General features: G+C 43.2%; 1 protein-coding gene across 7 annotated transcripts in view; it reads right to left on the bottom strand.

The window, feature by feature from the left end:
* Positions 1–6,568: 6,568 nt before the first annotated feature.
* ulk4 (unc-51 like kinase 4) overlaps positions 6,569–21,352 on the bottom strand; it is a 702,256-nt gene continuing 687,472 nt past the window's right edge. For 5 of the 7 annotated variants that reach the window (XM_072283788.1, XM_072283791.1, XM_072283794.1 and 2 more), the window contains 2 exons: positions 18,112–18,156; positions 6,569–7,303 (listed from right to left, as the gene is read on the bottom strand). In XM_072283788.1, coding sequence (XP_072139889.1) covers positions 7,240–7,303; positions 18,112–18,156 — 109 coding nt within the window. In that variant the 3' untranslated portion in view covers positions 6,569–7,239. The remainder of the gene's footprint in view (positions 7,304–18,111; positions 18,157–21,352) is intronic. The other 2 variants (XM_072283790.1, XM_072283793.1) reach the window with 1 other exon arrangement.

The raw sequence follows: 21,352 nt of genomic DNA, 5'->3' as shown, positions 1-21,352 counted from the left end.
TTATGAGGCAACTGGGACTAGCTCAGGAAGACATTGTTTGGCATAGATGAGTTGGACTGCAGTGCCTGTTTCTTTACTGTATGACCCTAAGAGTATGATACAGCCACAGCCAACTGCAGTCCCAACTAAATATCAAATAATAGTTGATTATAATGAGAACATGTAAGGAAGGTACATATAGAACCATAGAACATTACAGCACAGAAACAGGCCTTTTGGCCCTTCTTGGCTGTGCCGAACCATTTTCTGCCTAGTCCCACTGACCTGCACCTGGACCATATCCCTCCATACACCTCTCATCCATGTACCTGTCCAAGTTTTTCTTAAATGTTAAGAGTGAGCCCGCATTTACCACTTCATCTGGCAGCTCATTCCATATTCCCACCACTCTCTGTATGAAGAAGCCTCCTAATGTTCCCTTTAAACTTTTCCCCGTCACCCTTAACCCATGTCCTCTGGCTTTTTTCTCCCCTTGCCTCAGTGGAAAAACCCTACTTGCATTCACTCTATCTATACCCATCATAATTTTATATACCTCTATCGAATCTCCCCTCATTCTTCTACGCTGCAGGGAATAAAGTCCTAACCTATTCAATCTTTCTCTGTAACTGAGTTTCTCAAGTCCCGGCAACATCCTTATAAACCACCACTGCACTCTTTCAACATTAATATCCTTCCTGTAATTTGGTGACCAAAACTGCACACAATACTCCAGATTCGGCCTCACCAATGCCTTATACAATCTCACCATAACATTCCAACTCTTATACTCAATATAAAGGCCAACGTACCAAAAGCTCTCTTTACAACCCTATCTACCTGTGACACCACTTTTAGGGAATTTTGTATCTATTCCCAGATCCCTCTGTTCTACTGCACTCCTCAGTTCCCTACCATTTACCTTGTATGTTCTACCTTAGTTTGTCCTTCCTAAGTGCAATACCTCACACTTGTCCATATTAATTCCATCTGCCAATTTTCAGCCCATTTTTCCAGCTAGTCCAAATCCTTCTGCAAGCTTTGAAAAGCTTCCTCACTGTCCATTACACCCCTGATCTTTGTATCATCAGCAAATTTGCTGATCCAGTTTACCACATAATCATCCAGATCATTGATATAGATGACAAATAACAATGGCCCCAGCACTGATCCCTGTGGCACACCACTAGTCACAGGTCTCCACTCAGAGAAGCAATCCTCCACTACCACTCTCTGGCTTCTTCCATTAAGCCAATGTCTAATCCAATTTACTATCTCTCCATGTATACCTAAAGACTGAATCTTCCTAACAAACCTCCCATGTGGGACCTTGTCAAAGGCCTTACTGAAGTCCATGTAGACAACATCCACTGCCTTCCCTTCATCCACTTTCCTGGTAATCTCCTCGAAAAACTCTTAATAGATTGGTCAAACATGACCTACCACGCACAAAGCCATGTTTATCCCCCCTAATAAGTCCCCGTCTATCCAAATACTTGTAGATCCTACCTCTTAGTACTCCTTCCAATAATTTACGTACTACTGACGTCAAATTTACCGGCCCATAATTTCCCGGATTACTTTTAGAGCCTTTTTTAAACAACGGAACAATATGAGCTATTCTCCAATCCTCCGGCATCTCACCCGTAGATACCGACATTTTAAGGTGGATGAATTGAAAGTGCAGATTGTTATTAATGATTATGATATAGTTGGGATCACAGAGACATGGCTCCAGGGTGACCAAGGATGGGAGCTCAATGTTCAGGGATATTCGATATTCAGGAGGGATAGACATGAAGGAAAGGGAGGTGGGGTGGTGTTGCTGGTTAAAGAAGAGATTAACACAATAGAAAGGAAGGACATAAGCCAGGAAGATGTGGAATCGATATGGGTAGAGCTGCGTAACACTAAGGGGCAGAAGACGCTGGTGGGAGTTGTGTACAGGCCACCTAACAGTAGTAGTGAGGTCGGAGATGGTATTAAACAGGAAATTAGAAATGTGTGCAATAAAGGAACAGCAGTTATAATGGGTGACTTCAATCTACTTGTAGATTGGGTGAACCAAGTTGGTAAAGGTGCTGAGGAAGAGGATTTCTTGGATTGTATGGGCGATGGTTTTTTGAACCAACATGTCGAGGAACCAACTAGAGAGCAGGCTATTCTGGACTGGGTTTTGAGCAATGAGGAAGGGTTAATTAGCAATCTTGTCGTGAGAGGCCCCTTGGGTGAGAGTGACCATAATATGGTGGAATTCTTCATTAAGATGGAGAGTGGCATAGTTAATTCAGAAACAAAGGTTCTGAACTTAAAGAGGGGTAACTTTGAAGGTATGAGACGTGAATTAGCTAAGATAGACTGGCAAATGACACTTAAAGGATTGACGGTGGATATGCAATGGCAAGCATTTAAAGGTTGCATGGATGAACTACAACAATTGTTCATCCCAGTTTGGCAAAAGAATAAATCAAGGAAGGTAGTGCACCCCTGGCTGACAAGAGAAATTAGGGATAGTATCAATTCCAAAGAAGAAGCATACAAATTAGCCAGAGAAAGTGGCTCACCTGAGGACTGGGAGAAATTCAGAGTTCAGCAGAGGAGGACAAAGGGCTTAATTAGGAAGGGGAAAAAAGATTATGAGAGAAAACTGGCAGGGAACATGAAAACTGACTGTAAAAGCTTTTATAGATATGTAAAAAGGAAAAGACTGGTAAAGACAAATGTAGGTCCCCTACAGACAGAAACAGGTGAATTGATTATGGGGAGCAAGGACATGGCAGACCAATTGACTAATTACTTTGGTTCTGTTTTCACTAAGGAGGACATAAATAATCTTCCAGAAATAGCAGGGGACAGAGGGTCCAGTGAGATGGAGGAACTGAGCGAAATACATGTTAGTAGGGAAGTGGTGTTAGGTAAATTGAAGGGATTGAAGGCAGATAAATCCCCAGGGCCAGATGGTCTGCATCCTAGAGTGCTTAAGGAAGTAGCCCAAGAAATAGTGGATGCATTAGTGATAATTTTTCAAAACTCGTTAGATTCTGGACTAGTTCCTGAGGATTGGAGGGTGGCTAATGTAACCCCACTTTTTAAAAAAGGAGGGAGAGAGAAACTGGGGAATTATAGACCGGTTAGCCTAACGTCGGTGGTGGGGAAACTGCTGGAGTCAGTTATCAAAGATGTGACAACAGCACATTTGGAAAGCGGTGAAATGATCGGACAAAGTCAGCATGGATTTGTGAAAGGAAAATCTTGTCTGACGAATCTCATAGAATTTTTTGAGGATGTAACTAGTAGAGTGGATAGGGGAGAACCAGTGGATGTGGTATATTTGGATTTTCAAAAGACTTTTGACAAGGTCCCACACAGGAGATTAGTGTGCAAACTTAAAGCACATGGTATTGGGGGTAAGGTATTGATGTGGATGGAGAATTGGTTAGCAGACAGGAAGCAAAGAGTGGGAATAAATGGGACCTTTTCAGAATGGCAGGCGGTGACTAGTGGGGTACCGCAAGGCTCAGTGCTGGGACCCCAGTTGTTTACAATATATATTAATGACTTGGATGAGGGAATTAAATGCAGCATCTCCAAGTTTGCGGATGACATGAAGCTGGGCGGCAGTGTTAGCTGTGAGGAGGATGCTAAGACGATGCAGGGTGACTTGGATAGGTTGGGTGAGTGGGCAAATTCATGGCAGATGCAAATTAATGTGGATAAATGTGAAGTTATCCACTTTGGTGGCAAAAATAGGAAAACAGATTATTATCTGAATGGTGGCCGATTAGGAAAAGGGGAGGTGAAACGAGACCTGGGTGTCATTATACACCAGTCATTGAAAGTGGGCATGCAGGTACAACAGGCGGTGAAAAAGGCGAATGGTATGCTGGCATTTATAGCGAGAAGATTCGAGTACAGGAGCAGGGAGGTACTACTGCAGTTGTACAAGGCCTTGGTGAGACCACACCTGGAGTATTGTGTGCAGTTTTGGTCCCCTAATCTGAGGAAAGACATCCTTGCCATAGAGGGAGTACAAAGAAGGTTCACCAGATTGATTCCTGGGATGGCAGGACTTTCATATGAAGAAAGACTGGATGAACTGGGCTTGTACTCGTTGGAATTTAGAAGATTGAGGGGGGATCTGATTGAAACATATAAAATCCTAAAGGGATTGGACAGGCTAGATGCAGGAAGATTGTTCCCGATGTTGGGGAAGTCCAGAACGAGGGGCCACAGTTTGAGGATAAAGGGGAAGCCTTTTAGGACCGAGATTAGGAAAAACTTCTTCACACAAAGAGTGGTGAATCTGTGGAATTCTCTGCCACAGGAAACAGTTGAGGCCAGTTCATTGGCTATATTTAAGAGGGAGTTAGATATGGCCCTTGTGGCTATGGGGATCAGGGGGTATGGAGGGAAGGCTGGAGCAGGGTTCTGAGTTAGATGATCAGCCATGATCATAATAAATGGTGGTGCAGGCTCGAAGGGCCGAATGGCCTACTCCTGCACCTATTTTCTATGTTTCTATGTTTCTATGTATATCTGCCAGGGCCCCTGCAATTTCAACACTAGTCTCCTTCAAGGTCTGAGGGAATACCCTGTCAGGTCCTGGGGATTTATCTACTCTGATTTGCCTCAAGGTAGCAAGCACCTCCTCCTCCTCAATCCGTATAGGTTCCATGATCTCACTACTTGTTTGCCGTATTTCCATTGACTCCATGCCAGTTTCCTTAGTAAATACAGACACAAAAAAACCATTTAAGAACTCCCCCATTTCTTTTGGTTCCATACATAGCCGACCACTCTGATCTTCAAGAGAACCAATTTTATTCCTTACTATCGTTTTGCTCTTAATATATCTGTGGAAGCTCTTTGGATTATCCTTCACCTTGACTGCCAAAGCAACCTCATGTCTTCTTTTAGCCCTCCTGATTTCTTTCTTAAGTATTTTTTTTTGCACTTTTTATACCCCTCAAGCACCTTATTTGCTCCCTGTTTCCTATACATGTCATACATCTCTCTTCTTCTTTATCAGAGTTACCAAGGTTCCATATTCCTATTCACTTTGTCTTTAATCCTGATGGGAACATACAAACTCTGCACTCTCAAAATTTCTCCTTTGAAGGCCTCCCACTTACCAATCATATCCTTGCCAGAGAATAACCTGTCCCAATCCACGCTTTTTAGATCCTTTCTCATTTCTTCAAATTTAGCCTTTTTCCAGTTTAGAACCTCAACCTGAGGACCAGATCTATCTTTATCCATGATCAAGTTGAAACTAATAGTGTTATGATCACTGGAACCAAAGTGTTCCCCTACGCACACCTCTGTCACCTGTCCTAACTCGTTTCCTAATAGGAGATCTAATATAGCATCCTCTCTAGTTGGTATCTCTATATATTGATTTAGAAAACTTTCCTGAACACATTTTACAAACTCTAACCCATCTAGACCTTCAACAGTATGGGAGTCCCAATCAATATGTGGAAAATTAAAATCCCCTACTATCACAACTTTATATTTCCTGCAGTTGTCTGCTATCTCTCTGCAGATTTGGTCCTCCAATTCTCACTGACTATTGGGTGGTCTATAATATAACCCCTTTAATGTGGTCATACCTTTCCTGTTTCTCAGCTCCACCCATATGGCCTCGGTAGACAAGCCCTCTAATCTGTCCTGCCTGAGCACTGCTGTAACATTTTCCCTGACTAGCAATGCCACCCCACCACCCTTCACTCCTCTGCCTCTATCATGCCTGAAACATCGGAACCCTTGAAGTCCTGCCCTCCTGTATCCAAGTTTCACTAATGGCTATAATGTCGTAATTCCATGTGTCAATCCACACCCTCAGCTCATCAGCCTTCCCCACAATACTCCTTGCATTGAAATAGGCACAGCTCAGAAGATTATTATCACCACATACAACCCTTCTATTTGTCACTTTGCATGAACTTTTAACATCATTTATTTTCACCCAGTTCCATTATCTGCTCTGGCACTCTGGTTCCCATCCCCCTGCAAATCTACGTTTGTAGTTTAAACCCTCCCCAATAGCACGAACAAACCTCCCTTATCAACTTGTTTCCTTCTTCCAAAGCGACTGGCTCCCTGCTTACTGAGGACACCATGTTGTCTTGAGTGGTCTGACGTTACAGTTGATGTCACAGACACCCCAGAGTAGATCACAGGCTATACAGCAGATGTGGGACCCGTCAGACCATTTCAGGGAAACACGGCCAGACAGGGCATCTCTATGAGTACACTGGCCAAGCCGGAATTGTGACATCTGTCTGGCTCTGCATGGATATGGGGAAAGTAGAAACTGTTATTTCCAATCTATTTTACTTAAAATGATAAAGATGAATCAATAATGTTCCTGAAACACATATTTTCCTGACATACAGTATTTTGATGTTTGTTTCAGCAATGTGTTCTGGGAGTAATATACTGATGAATGAATGGAATCCTAGGAGCTGTCAGCCTCTCGATGACTGAAAGATTGATTGGTTGAAATGGTTTAAAATCAATTTATAAATTCCAGATCCAGAGCAGACAAAAAACTGAGACATCAACAGCAATCAAATTAATACACATTTATTCTCTGCCAAAGATGCTAATGATTATCCATTTGCATTGGAAAAGAGCAAAATTTCAGTAAACATTCATCCCCAAACAGAAATTCACAACTCTTCAAGTATCAGAACAATTCCAGCAGAATGGAAGTCTCTGTTACAGACTGACGAAAGAGCACATAAAAATAATTGCTGAGATATTTGCCTTTGGACAGTCATACTAAACATGCAAGCCAGGTTTCAACATTTCTATTCTGCTGACTTCAAGCATTACAAAATGCATATTATTGTATTTTGAGTATATTAATGTAATTGTATTTAGTTGGCTGAATTTTAGCTTCAGTTGTACCTTAATGATTTCAAAGAAGATTGCAAGATGTTTTTAAGAAGGAATATGTTTTAAATTATTTTTGATACAGTACCTTCCCTCCAACTCTACTTCAGTTTGCTTGAAGAAAACACCCTTGTTTTGGCTTTCCTTGAATCCCTGACAAAACCAGTCAAAGAACAAGACATTGGAATGTAACTCTCCTCTATCAAGACGCTCCTTTTATTTCACTTTCCGTCCTGACGGCTGTGAGTACCGATTCTGGAGTTGTCAGTGGTTCTGCGGTGCGGTGAGTGTGAGAATGCTGATGGTACTTGGTGATTATGGAGTCTCAAGTGAACAGAGATCCTGCAGCAGGTCAATGGCTCAATGGCCAGTGAGCTTCAGTATTTCAAAGGCTAACGATGCACTGGCAATATCGGCATGAGAACTAGGATAAGAACAAAGAAAATGCTGTCAGTGATTGAAACCACATCACACAGGACAGAATTAAACAGGTTTGTAGAGATTAATCCTGAAAGTACAATGATTTGGGTTTGTAGGGCAGCTGAATAACACCTCTGATCCTCTCTGTCTTACCGCTGAAACACCACATAGATAGAAAGCAGACCGATTTTCTGGCTGGAGAACACAGAAATAAGGGCCAGAGTCCAAAACATTAAAAAAAAAGTCTTTTGGAATTAAACTGGGGAACATTTGTACTTATAGGGGTGGGTGAAATTTGTAAGTTGCTTTTATATGCTGGAGTCTCAAGATCCCGCAGATAGTGGAAACTGTAGCAAAAAAAAAAGCTGGAAAAACTCAGTAGATCAGGCAACATCAATATGGTGAGTTTGTCCAGCAGTTTTGCTACTCAGTCAATTGCTAACTTTAAGCTGTGGCCTGACAGACTTTTGTTAAATAGAGTTACAATGTTTCATTCATAACCAAGCTTCATATTTAATGCCCACAGCAGTGAAATGAATTGCTTTATTGTACTTCCTTTCATTAGATATTCAACATGTTTATGAATTTGCTTTTCTTTCAGGAGCATGTAGATCTGAAAAACAGTTCATCTGTTTTTATCAATGGATCTTTCTGTACCCAGTGTAGAAACTAGAGTACTGTTCATGGGTGACCGACTGTGGCTGCGGACTTGGGGGTAGAGTTGCAGTGATCCACGAGGCTCTAGGGACTGCCTGCTGTGTGGGAACAGGTGAACATCAGACAGATCAAAGAACAGCTCGAGCAGGCAACTTACTCCCTTTCTCTGCTCTGAGGATGGGGAGAGCAGTGGTTCACTGACAGACTGAGCAGTTCCAAAAGCAAGCTCATCTATACATGGAGGATGGGGAGCAAAAAGAAACCAACGGTGACAAGCGACTCTATCATCTGGTGGGGCAGATAGACACAAGAGACTGCAGGTGCTGGGGTCCAGATCAACATATGAAATTCTGAAGGAATTCAGCAGTTCACCAGCATCTCGGGGCGGGGGGGGGGGCGGAGGGTGTGAAAGAATTGTCAACATTTTAGGCAGAGACCCTACATCACATCTATGTGTACACATATGTGCATGGGTTGTCTCCCTATTTAAGGAGGGATGTTGTGTAATAGAGATAAGGAAAATTGGGGATTATCCCATAAAGAAGGATTAAGCTGGCTGGGTTGGTACTCTCATGTGTTTAGCAGAATGTGAAGTGAACTTACTGAAACATACAATATCCTTTAGGAAAAGCGGTGATGAGGTTCTGCTGGTAAGGTGTCTAGAACCAGGAAAACCAAATTTAAAGGGTTAGGCAGCAGGATAACGAGAGGAAAAATTCTCTCACCCAGAGTGTCATGGATCTTTGGAATGTTCTATCCAAGAGAGTTAGTTGCAGAGGCTCAGTCACTGAGCATTCAAGACATCCATCAGTAGATGTTAGGATATCAGGGGATATGGAATTACTGCAGGAAAGTGGTACTGCAGTAGTTTTGCACTGTGCATCTTCGAGTGCACGGGTCTCTGAGTGTGGTCTTTGGTGAGCAAGGAGCTTTGGTGCGGAAGGCTCACAGAATCTCCTTAGCACTGACCTTTGGATTGGCATTGTGACGTTGCTAGTAGTCTTGGTATTGGGTGCTTGGTATTTCCATGTTTATAGTTCAAATTGTGGGAATAGATTGGATTACCATTTCAAAGGGCCCTTCCTAAATTAAAAGCATTGCTCCAATTTGACCAGTTTGAATGCCAGGCTTTGGAACGTAAGTGCCCATTGCATGTACAACACCTCTGTGAGGCTGAAGCTCCCATGGAGGTGGTCACTTTTAAAGGCATTCCCAGAGGCAGCTGGAGGACAGAAAGAAAACCAAGATTACAGCACTGTGGGTGGTTCAAATATATAAGGGGAAGGAGCAAGAGTACAAAGGACCAGTAGGGAGGCCTGATAATAAGGGGAGTAGACTTCTGTGGCCATGGATGTGAACCAAGGCCGATGGAACCTGGGTTACGGATGTCATAAAACAGTCCTAGGGAAAGGTAAACAACCAGATGTTGTCATCCACATTGGTACTGATGACATCAGTGAGAAGAGAGACGAGGTCTGTGATGTGGGTTCAGAGAGCTGGGTCACAAACTATAGAGCAGGGCCTGTAAGGTTGCAGCCTCTGGACTACCTGTGTTAGTGAGTCAATATGAATAGGAAGAGAGATGAATGTGTGGCTAAATGGGTTGTGTAGGAGAAAGCTATAGAGTTTTGTATTATCGGGAATGTCTCTGGGAGAGGTGGGACTTTTAGAAGCCGGATGGTTCTGCCTGAACTGAAATGGATCCAACATCCCTGCAGAGAGGTTTACAGAGTGTTTAAACTAATTTGGCAGGTGAACAGGACACAGGATGGCCCTACATGGAGGTACAGCCAAATAAAGAAAGAAAATGGAATCAGTCCAGTAAGCAGAGCAGACATGGGCATATACCGAGCCTATAAAAAGTTTTCATGTTTTACTGTTTTACATTGAAAACAGGATACTCTTAGAACAGAGAAGACTGAGGAATGGAGGTATACAAAATTGAGGGGTGTAGATGGGTAAATTCAGGCAGGTTTTTCCACTGAGGTTGGGTGGGACTACAACTAGAGGTCATGAGTTAAGGGAACATGAAGGGATACTTCCTCACTCCGAGGGTTGTGACGGTGTGGAATGAGCTACCAGCACAAGTGGTGCATGCGAACGCAATTTCAATGTTTAAGGGAAGTTTGGATAAGAGGAGCATGGAGGGCGATGATGGAGCAGGTTGATGGGAGTAGGCAATTTAAATGGTTTGGCATGAACTAGATAGGCTGAAGGACCTGTTTCTCTGTTGTAATTTTCTATGACTCTATAACGTTGAATCACAGTGGAATGAATTTGGCTTTTTTATGCTGATCAACAGAAAAAGACACACGTCAAAATGAAAACAGATCTCTGCAAAGTGATCTAAATTACAAATATAAAACACAAAATAATTGATTACATAAGTATTAACCCTCTTTAATACGACACACCAAATCACCACTGGTGCAGTTAATTGGTTTTAGAAGTCACATAATTAGTTAAATAGAGTGGAGATGTGTGCAGTCACAGTGTTTCAATTGATTGTAGTAAAAATACACCTGTATCTGGAAGGTTCAACTGCTGGTGAGTCAGTATCCTGGCAAAACCTACACTATGAAGACAAAAGAACACTCCAAGCAACTCTATGAAAAGGTTATTGAAAAGCACAAGCCAGGAGATGGATGCATGAAAATTTCTAAGTCACTGAATATCGCTTTGAGTACAGTTAAGTCAACCATCAAGAAATGGAAAGAATATGGCACAGCTGTAAATCTGCCTGGAGCAGGCCGTCCTCAAAAACTGGGTGACTGTACAAGAAGGGGACTAGTGAAGGAGGCCAACAACAGATCCATGACAGCTCTGGAGGAGTTACAAGCTTCAGTGGCTGAGATGGGAGAGTCTATGCATACAACAACTGTTGCCCGGGTGCTTCACCAATCGCAGCTTTATGGAAGAGTGGCAAAGAGAAAGCCAATGTTGAAAAAAAACACACATGAAATCTTGGCTAGAATTAGCCAGAAGGCATGTAGGAGACTCTGAAGTCAGCTCGAAGAAGGTTCTATTGTCTTATAAAACCAAAATTGAGCTTTTTGGCCATCAGACTAAATGTTATGTTTGGCGTAAGCCAAGCACTACACATCATCAAAAACGCATCATCCCTACCGTGAAGCATAGTGGTGGCTGCATCATGCTGTGGGGATGCTTCACTGCAGCAGGATCTGGAAGGCTTGTGAAGGTAGAGGGTAAAATAAATGTCACAAAATACAGAGGAAACCCTGTTGCAGTCTACAAGAAAACTGCGACATGGACAGTAACTCTGAGCATAAAGCCAAAGCTACACAGGGATTGGCTTAAAAACAACAAAGTTAATGTCCTGGAGTGGCTGAGTCAGAATCCAGACCTCAATCCAATCCAGAATTTGTGGCTGGATTTGAAAAGGGCTGTTCACTCATGGTCCCCATGCAATCTGACAGAGCTTGAGTAGTTTTGTAAAGAAGAATGGGGACAAATTGCAGTGTCCAGATGCGCGAAGCTGATAGAGACCTATGCACAAAGACTCAAGGCTGCAATTGTTGCTAAAGGTGCATTTTCTAAATACTAACTTGAAGAGGTGAGTAATTATGCAATCAATTATTTTGTATTTAGTAATTGTAATAAATTCTGACCAATTTGTAGACATTTGTTTTCACTTTGTCACGGAAGAGTGTCTTCTGTTGATCAGAGTCAAAAAAGCCAAATTAAATCCACTGAGATTCAATGCTGTAAAACAATAAAACATGAAAACTCCCAAGGGAGTGAGTACTTCTTATAGGCACTGAAAGATATGTATGAGGACTGGAAGGCTAAATTTATCCTTTTTAACACATGGAGTTTGACTGCTAAGGCAAAAAAACTTAAAAGTATTGATCAGTGTGAATTTGAAATGTGTGCAATTACTCTGATGTGGTTAAAAGAAGGGTGTTACTGGCAACTCAGTGTTTCAGGATACTTGAGTTTCAGCAGTAACATGCTGGGTGGGGAAGGGCTAAAAGAGAGGAGTACAGAATCCAGTACTGTGGTAACAAGGAAGGGCGTTGTCAAAAGTTCTTCAAACTGGGGAATTTGAAATGTAAAAGGTTCAGGAGGAATTTATGTGCATCCAGAAGAGTCTTTTGAACCAGTACAAATATTAACCATGATTTTCTTGGATGGGAAAGAAAGCTTTATTCCTGTGTGGAGAGAGTTCTTTAAGTGATAAGCATGTGGTTAGAAATGTTGCAGTAACCCAGTTGAAGTGGAATGCATGACTGATGTCACTGCAGCAAAGCTGTGGTGTGAATCTGTGCTTTGTGATTGATTTTAAGGTTCTCCTGGTGGTTTATAAAGCTCCCTGCTATATCGCAGACATTCTAACCCCTTATTCTACTTCCAGGTCCCTCAGGTCGGCTGACTTGGGGCTCCTGGCTGTCCCGCAATCTAAATTTAAGTTCGGGGTGACCACGCCTTTGCTGTTGTAGCCCCTAGACCAGGGGTGTCAAACTCATTTTAGGTCACGGGCCGGATTGAGCCAACTGCGACTTCATGCGGGCCGGATCAGTTGTGCGCGCACGTGTGCTCCCACAGCTTTCATTGCCTTTGATTTTTCAACCTGCTCTCATGTGTCTCAGTCTCTGCTATAACTACAAGGTGTTTCACTTTACCAATTTCATTTCTTATGTATAAGATTGCCTAGCAAGCATTATCTTTATGATTGGTATTAACTTATAGTCATAGGCTACGAGAAAGTTGTGATGAGAGAGAGAAAAACCGATGCTATTTTGGCTAAGATTGTTTTGGGAGCCACACCCTTTCCATTAATAACCATTTGAAATCGAACATTAGCAGACACAAATGTAGACCTAACGAAACAAATTGTAAATGTAGGCTACGCAACTGCATCTAATCTTTATTAGCCTGCTTCCAGCAATCAAATTCAGACAATGACCACAGTTAGCCTCTAATTTTTATTGAAGTGATCACACTTACAATAATAGAAGTCAGAAAATGAATGAATCACAATATTATGACACCCAATATTTCATAATGCATTTTGTTTACATGTCGCAGTGCATCGAAGAGTGTCACTCATTTTTCACTTGCTGCTTCCAGACACCTGACATCTCTTGGCTTTAACCAGCCTGTCAACATCAGGGACCAGTTTCTGAGCAGTTGTGATTTGTTAATGTTCATCATGGAGAACGCCTGCTCACAGAGATATGTTGTCCCCAACACGCAAAGGATCTTTGAGGCAAAGTCTGTCATCTTGGGGTACATCGGTCCCAGGTATTGATAGAATGAGTCCAGATCCACAGTCTCAAATTTATATTTCAAAGCCGAATTACACTGAATTTCAATTAGTTCCATTTGGAATTCCTCCGGCACATCTGATGCTGCGTTGACGGCAAACGGCGAGCAAAATAGTGAGAATTCCTTCTTGAGCTGAGTGAAGACTTGGAAACGATTCTGAAACTCACTTTTCAGCCGTGATATTTTGTCCTTGTACCTGTCCATGTTGTCATTATTCCCATGAGCGACACGCACAGACTGCAAAGAGGGGAAATGAGCTGGGTTGCTCTGGGATAGTTGCATCTCCCACAAGCCTAATTTAATTTGAAAGGCACAAATGCCGTCGTAGCATTCCGTAACAAGTTTGTTGCGGCCTTGCAAGTTAACATTAAGCACATTTAAGTGCTCTGTTATATCCACCAAAAAAGCAAGATCATGAAGCCAGTCTGGGTCATCCAACTCTGCCACTGGCTTCCCTTTCTCGTTCATGAATATTCCAATCTCCGCACGTAATTGAAGAAAAACGTCTGAGCACAATAAATATTCCCATTTGAGCTACATCAGTCACGTCGGTGCTCTCATCAATTGCAATAGAGAAGGCAATAAATTTCTTCACTTTGTCTTTTAGTTGACTGTTCAAATCTCCTGCAAGGTCCCCGATTCTCTCTGCCACAGTATTTCTTGACAAGCTGATATTACCAAAACCCTGTCTCAGGGCACACCAGCTCAGCCGCCGTCAGCATGCATGCTTTGATGAATTCCCCCTCTGAGTATGGCTTCGACGCAGCAGCTATGTTGTTGGCAATAATATCGCTGGCCTTGACATCATGAGTCTCTCGACTTCTGGTGAACACTGATTGCTGTTTTTTCAGAACTGCTTCAAGCTCGTTTACCTTTTGCGTTCTTGTCATATTTTTCTCCGTGTGACGTCTCATAGTGTCGTTTGATATTGTACTCTTTTGCCACGGCCGTTTGTTGTGAGAATATCAGACACACAGGTTTGCTGTTGACCTCACAGAAGGAAAAACGATCTTTCCAATTATCGTTGAATATCCGACCTTCGATGTCAACTTTTCTTGGAAAGCATTTTGAACCACAGCAGCAAACAGTCTCAGCCTTGCTACAGGTGTTACTTACCTGAGTACTCTGTGTGTTTATACTGTGTCTGACGACGTAAGTGGGACCCTAGTGGTCTTCAGTGCAGAGTGGTAGGTGCTGACGCAGAGCGGGTGGTTAACTGCCGCCTATTGTTTTCTAAGTACACACAACAAGCTGCCGGCGAAGCAGCCAGCACAGACAGCGGTGGGAGAGAGAGCGGTTGCTGTACAGATACATAATAAATGGTTGTGAATATACTTCTTTTTCCCCAAACAAGCCCGCGGGCCGGATGCAGCCCGTGGGCCGGTAGTTTGACACCCCTGCCCTAGACTGTGAACAGCATTCCCCTCCCTATCAGATCTGCCCCCTCCATTGACTCTTTTAAGTCCAGGCTCAAAACTTACCTTTATTCACTAGCGTTTGAATTTTCCTGATGTGGCTGATTTTTGGCTTGTGCCTAGGCTTGTGTGTTGTTTATTTTGTGCCTATAAGCTGTGTGCCTTGTTGTTTATATCTGTGTTTCTTGTAGTTGTGATTTTAGCTACCTTTTATGGCTTGTACAGCACTTTGGTCAACATGGGTTGTTTTTAAATGTGCTTTATAAATAAATTTGACTTGACTTGTGATTGGTGTGGGCTTCAGCTGCAGAAGATCTTTAAAGAAGGTGAAGAGTGATCCTCTATTGCTGGAGGGGCTTCTGAGCATCAGCTCCTGATGTCACTCATCTACCACTCTAGGGCAAATTTGCCCCAATTCATCACCTTGATCCAAAGCGGCTGCTCCATGCGTGGAGGTCACGCTACAAGGTTCACGTTTGTGCACTTGATGCATTGTTGCTCACACCTGGGAATTACACTTGCAGTGCGCCTCATCGTAGATTTATAAATCTAGCCACACGTAGTGTAGTATAATGCTGCTTCAATGTGTCATAGAATATACAGAACAGATAACCAGGGACTTTTTACAAGGGCAGAAATGGCAAATATGAGGGGGAATAATATCAAGCTGATTGGAGGAAAGTACAGGAGGGGATGTTAGAGGTAAGTTTTTTTTACACAGAGATGAGTGCATGAAATACTCTGCTAGGGGTGGTGGTAGAGGCAGATACATTAGGGACATTGAAGAAATGCTTAGATAGGTATATGGATGACAGAAACATGGCTATATAGGAGGGAAGGGTTAGGTTGATTTTAGAGTAGCTTTTAAGGTTGGCTCAATATTGTGTATTATACCGTAGTGTTTTACCTTTAGTGTCCATTTTATTAGATACCATTAGACCTAGGAGAAGAAGTAGGCCATTTGGCCCATTGAGTCTGGTCCACAATTTCATAATGGCTGACATATTATCTCCCTCATTTTCCTGCCTCCTCCTTATAACTTTGCACACCCTCATTAATCAAGAACCAACCAACCTCTGCATTGGATATACCAAATGACTTGCTTTTCACAGCTATCTGTGGCAAAGAATTCCACAGATTCACCACCCTATAGCTAAAGAATTTTTCCTCACCTCTAAATGGATGACCCTCAATTCTGAAATACTGAGGTTGGGCCATCTAGTCCTAGACTCCCCCACTATAGGAAACATCCTCTCCATGCCCACTCTATCCAGACCTTTTCAATATTCAATAGGTTTCAATGGGTTCTCCCCCCATTCTTCTAAACTCCAGTTTGTACAGGCCCAGAGCCATCAAATGCTCCTCATATGTTAACCCTTTTATTCCTGGCATCATTCTCATGAACCTCCTCTGGACTTTCTCCAAAGCCAGCACAACCCTTTCTTAGATAAGGGATCCAAACCTGCTCACAATACTCTTAAGTGTGGTCTGGCCAATGTAAATCCTCAGTATTATATCGTACTTTTGTATTCTGGTTTTCTCAAAATAAATGCTAACATTGCATTTGCCTTCCTTAACACTGATTCAACCTGCAAGTTAACCTTAGAGAATCCTGCACGAGAATTCCCAAGCCCTTTTGCACCTCTGATTTTTGAATTTTCTCCCCATTTATGTAATAGTCCATGCCCTTATTACTTCTGCCAAAGTGCATGACCATACACCTCCTTACATTATATTCCATCTGACACTTCGTGGCCCATTCTCCCAGTCTGTCTGTAAGTCCTTCTGCAGACACCCCACTTCCTCAACACTACCTGCCCTTCCACCAGTCTTAATATCGTCCACAAACTTGCCATCAATTCCTTCATTCAGATCAGTGATAATGTGAAAAGAAGCAGACCACACCAGCCCCAGTGGCACACCACTTGTCACCAGAAAAGACCCTGTTCATTCTGACTCTTTGCCACCTGCCAGTCAACCAATCCTCCATTGACTCTAGCATCTTTCTTATAATATCATGACTCTTATCTTGTTAAGCAGGCTCATGTGCAGTACCTTGTCAAAGGCCTTCTGAAAATCCAAATAAACAACACCCACTGACTGTCCTTGTCTATCCTGCTAAGCTTTCACAACTCTTCAGCCACCTCTTGCAGAATCTGGGTTGTGGTCCATCAGGTCCAGGTGACTTATCTACCTTCAGACCTTTCACCTTCACAAGCACCTTCTCCCTAGTAATGGCAACGCCACTCACTTCTGCCCCCCGACACTCTCGCATTTCTCGCATTCTGCTTGTGTCTTCCACAGTGAAGACCTGACACAAAATACTTATTATATGCAAACTTGAGAAAATCTGCAGATGCTGGAAATCCAAGCAACACACACAAAATGCTGCGGAAATTCAGCAGGCCAGGCAGCATCCATGGAAAAGAGCAACAGGGTCTCAGCCTGAAACGTCGACTGGTTGCTCTTTTCTAAGGATGCTGCCTGGCCTGATGAGTTTCTCTGGCATTCGGTGTGCGTTACCTGTTATCTGCCCTCCCTTTTGCTTTTATGTTGTCTTTGATTTCCCTTGTCAGCCATGATTGCCTCATCCTATGTTTAGAATAATTCTTCATCTTTGGGATGTATCTTTCCTGCACTTCCAAATTCCCCCAGAAACACCAGCCATTGCTGTTCTGTTGTCATCCCTGCTAGTGTCCCCTTCCAATCCACTTTGGTCAGCTCTTCTCCCATACCTCTGTAATCCACTTTACTCACTGTCATACTGAAGGACCCCACGCACTCTTCATATAAACTCTTCTCCCTTCTGCCATCTGGATAAAGGCACCGAAGCATTCAGGCTCTCGTGACCAGACTATGTAACAGTTTCTTCCCCCCAAGCCATCAGACACCTCAATACCCAGAGCCTGGCTTGACACCAACCTAATATACCCTCTACTGTGCCTACTGTCCTGTTTATTATTTATTGTAGTGCCTGCACTGTTTTGTGCTCTTTATGCAGTCCTGGGTAGGTCTGTAGTCTAGTGTAGTTGTGTGTTGTTTTACATAGTTCAGTGAAGTTTTTGTATTGTTTCATGTAGCAACATGGTCCTGGAAAACGTCTCATTTTTACTATGTTCTGTACCACCAGTTATGGTTGAAATGACAAAAGTGACTTGACTTGACCTGAATTATGGGTAACTACCTCCCTGTAGCTCCTATCTATCACCTCCTCATTCTTCCATATGAGCTGAAGGTCATTGAACTACAGATCCAGTTCCTTAACACAGTCCCTATGGAGCTGCAGCTCGATGCACTTCATGCAGATGTAATTAGCAGGGAGACTGGAGGTCTTCCAAATTTCCCACATCTCATACAAGTAACATACCACTATCTTCTGATCTATTTTCAGCACACTAGCTATGTACTGATAGAGATAAAAGAAAAACTTACTAGGAACGTTCTTACTTACTCAGAACCTCCGTCTGTGCGTGCCCAAGCCTGTTCTTGCATAAACCTGTTGAGCCAAACCAAATCAATCTAAGAATGCCCCACTCCACCAATGGCCGCCCCACCTACACCCCCTTTCTTTTTATTAGTCCCGCGTTGTTGCCCACTGAGGGGTAAAAAACTGAAAAGCACTTGAGCTCTTTTTAAACCTCGCACTGCATTGCCAATGATCGACCTCTCGCGCTGTTGACTGCCTGCCAAGATAAAAGCCAAAAAGGGCCTGAGCTCTTTTAAATCTTGCTCCGCATCACCAACAAACAACCTTTTGCACTGATTGCCCCCATTGAGAAAAACATACCTGTACATTTGCTCATTAATGCAAATATCTAACCACCCAATCGTGTGGCAGCGATTCAATGCATAAAAACATGCAGATATGCCCAAGAGGTTCAGTTGTTCAGACCAAACATCAGAATGGGGAAGAAACGTGCTCTAAGTAACTTTGACCGTGGAATGATTGTTGGTGCCAGATGGGGTGGTTTGAGTATCTTAGAAACAGCTGATCTTCTGGGATTTTCACACACAACAGTTCCGGAATTTACAGAAAATGGTGCGAGAAACAAAAAGAAAATCCAGTGAGCATCAGTTCTGTGGGTGAAAACATCTTTTTAATGAGAGTGGTCAGAGAAGAATGGCCAGACTGGTTTAAGTCAGCAGGAGGGCGACAGTAACTCAAATAAACACGTGACAAAAGTGGCGTTCAGAGGAGTGTCTCTGAATGCACAAAATGTTGAACCTTGAAGTGGACGGGCTACAGCAGCAGAAGATCACAAACATACACTCAGTGGCCACTTTATTTGGTACAGGAGGTACTTAATGTGTATAAATCAAATAAAATACATTCAAAATAGTGAGAGAGAGATAACAAACCCACATTGTTACGCAAGAAATTACATGCATAGTCCAAGTCCCTGAGCAACATGCAGATTGTTGGTACAGCTCCTGGCAATCCAGCCTGTCATACTGGTCAAACACTGGAGAGCAGCACTGATGGGAGAGGTGAGCTCCCAAATGAGCATGGACACGATGTTACATCGCCTCCAGTGTCTTCTCACTTGGACTGCAGAAGCAGGTAAGCCTGTGGTTTGAGGCCTAGTCCTCACTATAACCAAGGCCATGCTGCTGCCACGTCGCCTGTCTCTCCACCAAACAAGGAAACAGGCCTGCAGCATCTTACATTATCAATATCCAACAGGGTCTTGCAATGGCAAGAGAAACGTCCAAGTTGTACTGCTTTCGCACACCAACTCCGATGTCTTCAACATAGAAGGAAGCATAATTGTCTGCACCCATGTCAGCTCCTACTTTCTCCAGTCCGAGGACCGGCTTCTCCGTCTCCCGGCCCGAGTACCGGCTTCTCTGTCTCCCGGCCCGAGCACCGGCTTCTCCGTCTCCCGGCCCGAGCACCGGCTTCTCCGTCTCCCGGCCCGAGCACCGTCTGCTTTAACACTCCAGCTGGCTGCTCTGAATAATGAACAGGCCACTGACGTGATAGACCTGCTGTACCTATTGTACGTCATCTAAATTGGAGGAAGACCAGTTCTGGTGGTTTCAGAAAGGATCTGGCAGGTGTGGATTGCGATAGACTGTTTTCTGTCAAAGGTGCACTTGGTAAGTGGGAGGCGTTTAAAAGTGAAATTTTGAGAGCACAAAGTTTTATGTGACTGTCAGAATAAAAGGTAAAGAATAACAGGTGTGAGGAACCTTGATTTTCAAGACATATTGAGGCCCTGGTTAAGAAGAGAAAAGGAGGTGGATTGCAGGTATAGGCAGGTAGGAACAAATGAGGTACTTATGGAGTGTAAGAAATGCAAAAGAAGACTTAAGGGAGGGCTAAGGCATGAGGTTGCCATAGCAGACAAGGTGAAGGAGATTCCTGAGTGATTCCGTAGATATATTAAAGCGAAAGGATTGCAATCAACAAAATTGATCCCCTGGAAGACCGGGATGGTATGGTAATCGATTCCTGGAGGTAAAAGAGATGGGGGAGATCTTAAATGCATTTTTTGCATCTGTATTTACTCAGAAGACTATAGAAGTAAGGCAAAATGGCATGAACTTCACAGAATCCTTACAGATTACACATATAAGTGTTTGTTGTCTTGAGGCAAATCAGAGTGGATACATTCCCAGAGCCTGACAAGGTATTCCTTTGGACCATGCAGGAAGGAGGGCAGTGCAGAACTGTGGGGGCTCCAGCAGAGATATTTAACTCACCCTTAGCAACAGCTGAAATGCCAGAACATTGGGGGATTGCCAATGCTGTTCCGCTGTTTAAGAAAGCTCTAAAAATAAACCAGGAAATTATAGGCCGGAAATTGGACACCTACCTACAGGAAAGATGTAAATAAGATTGAAAGAGTACAGAGAAGATTTACAAGAAGTTTGCCAGGTCTGGGGGACCTGAGTTATATGGCAAGATTGTAAAGGTTAGGACTTTATTTCTTGGAACGTAGAATATTGAGAGGTTATTTGATAGAGATATAGGCAGGGTAAATGCAAGCAGGCTTTTTCCACTGAGGTTGGGTGAGATTACAACTAGAAGTCATGATTAAGGGTGAAGGGAGAACAATTTAAGGGGAACATGAATTAAATTCAGTCAGAGGGTTGTGAGACGGTGGAATGAGCTGCCCATGCAAGTGGAGCATGTGAGCTCGATTTCAACGTTAAGAGTCGTTTGGATAGGTGCATGGATGGCAGGACTATGGAGGGTTACGGTCCCGGTGCAGGTTGATGGGAATAGACAGTTTAAATGGGTCAGCGTGGACTGGATTGGCTAAGGACCTGCTTCTGCTCTTTACCTCTCTATGAACACAGGTGGCTGGAGCTTAATAGCATTACTCCAACCACCAAGCTACCATGACCCTGGGGAAAAGGTACTGGCTGTCCGTTCTACTGATCCATGTCATAATTTTTTCAGGTCTCCCTTCAGCCTCCATCATTCTAGAGTAAATAACCCTAGATAGTCCAGCCTCTCCTTTTATCACATGCCCTCTAATCCAGGCAGCATCCTGTTTAACCTCTTCCGCACCCATTCCCATGCCTCCATATCCTCCCTATAACAGGGCAACTCTGAGCACTTCCCAGCCTACAAGGCTGTAGATGACACACTGTCTCACAGCTCCAGAGACACTGGTTTGATCCTGGAGTGCACATGGGTCTTATTGGGATATTCTGGTTTTCAGTCATAACTCAAGTGAGGG

This window comes from Mobula birostris, chromosome 19 (assembly GCF_030028105.1).
Source record: "Mobula birostris isolate sMobBir1 chromosome 19, sMobBir1.hap1, whole genome shotgun sequence".
NCBI lineage: Eukaryota > Metazoa > Chordata > Chondrichthyes > Myliobatiformes > Myliobatidae > Mobula > Mobula birostris.
Note: the sequence above shows the minus strand (reverse complement) of the source record. Positions and strands in the feature narration are given on the sequence as shown.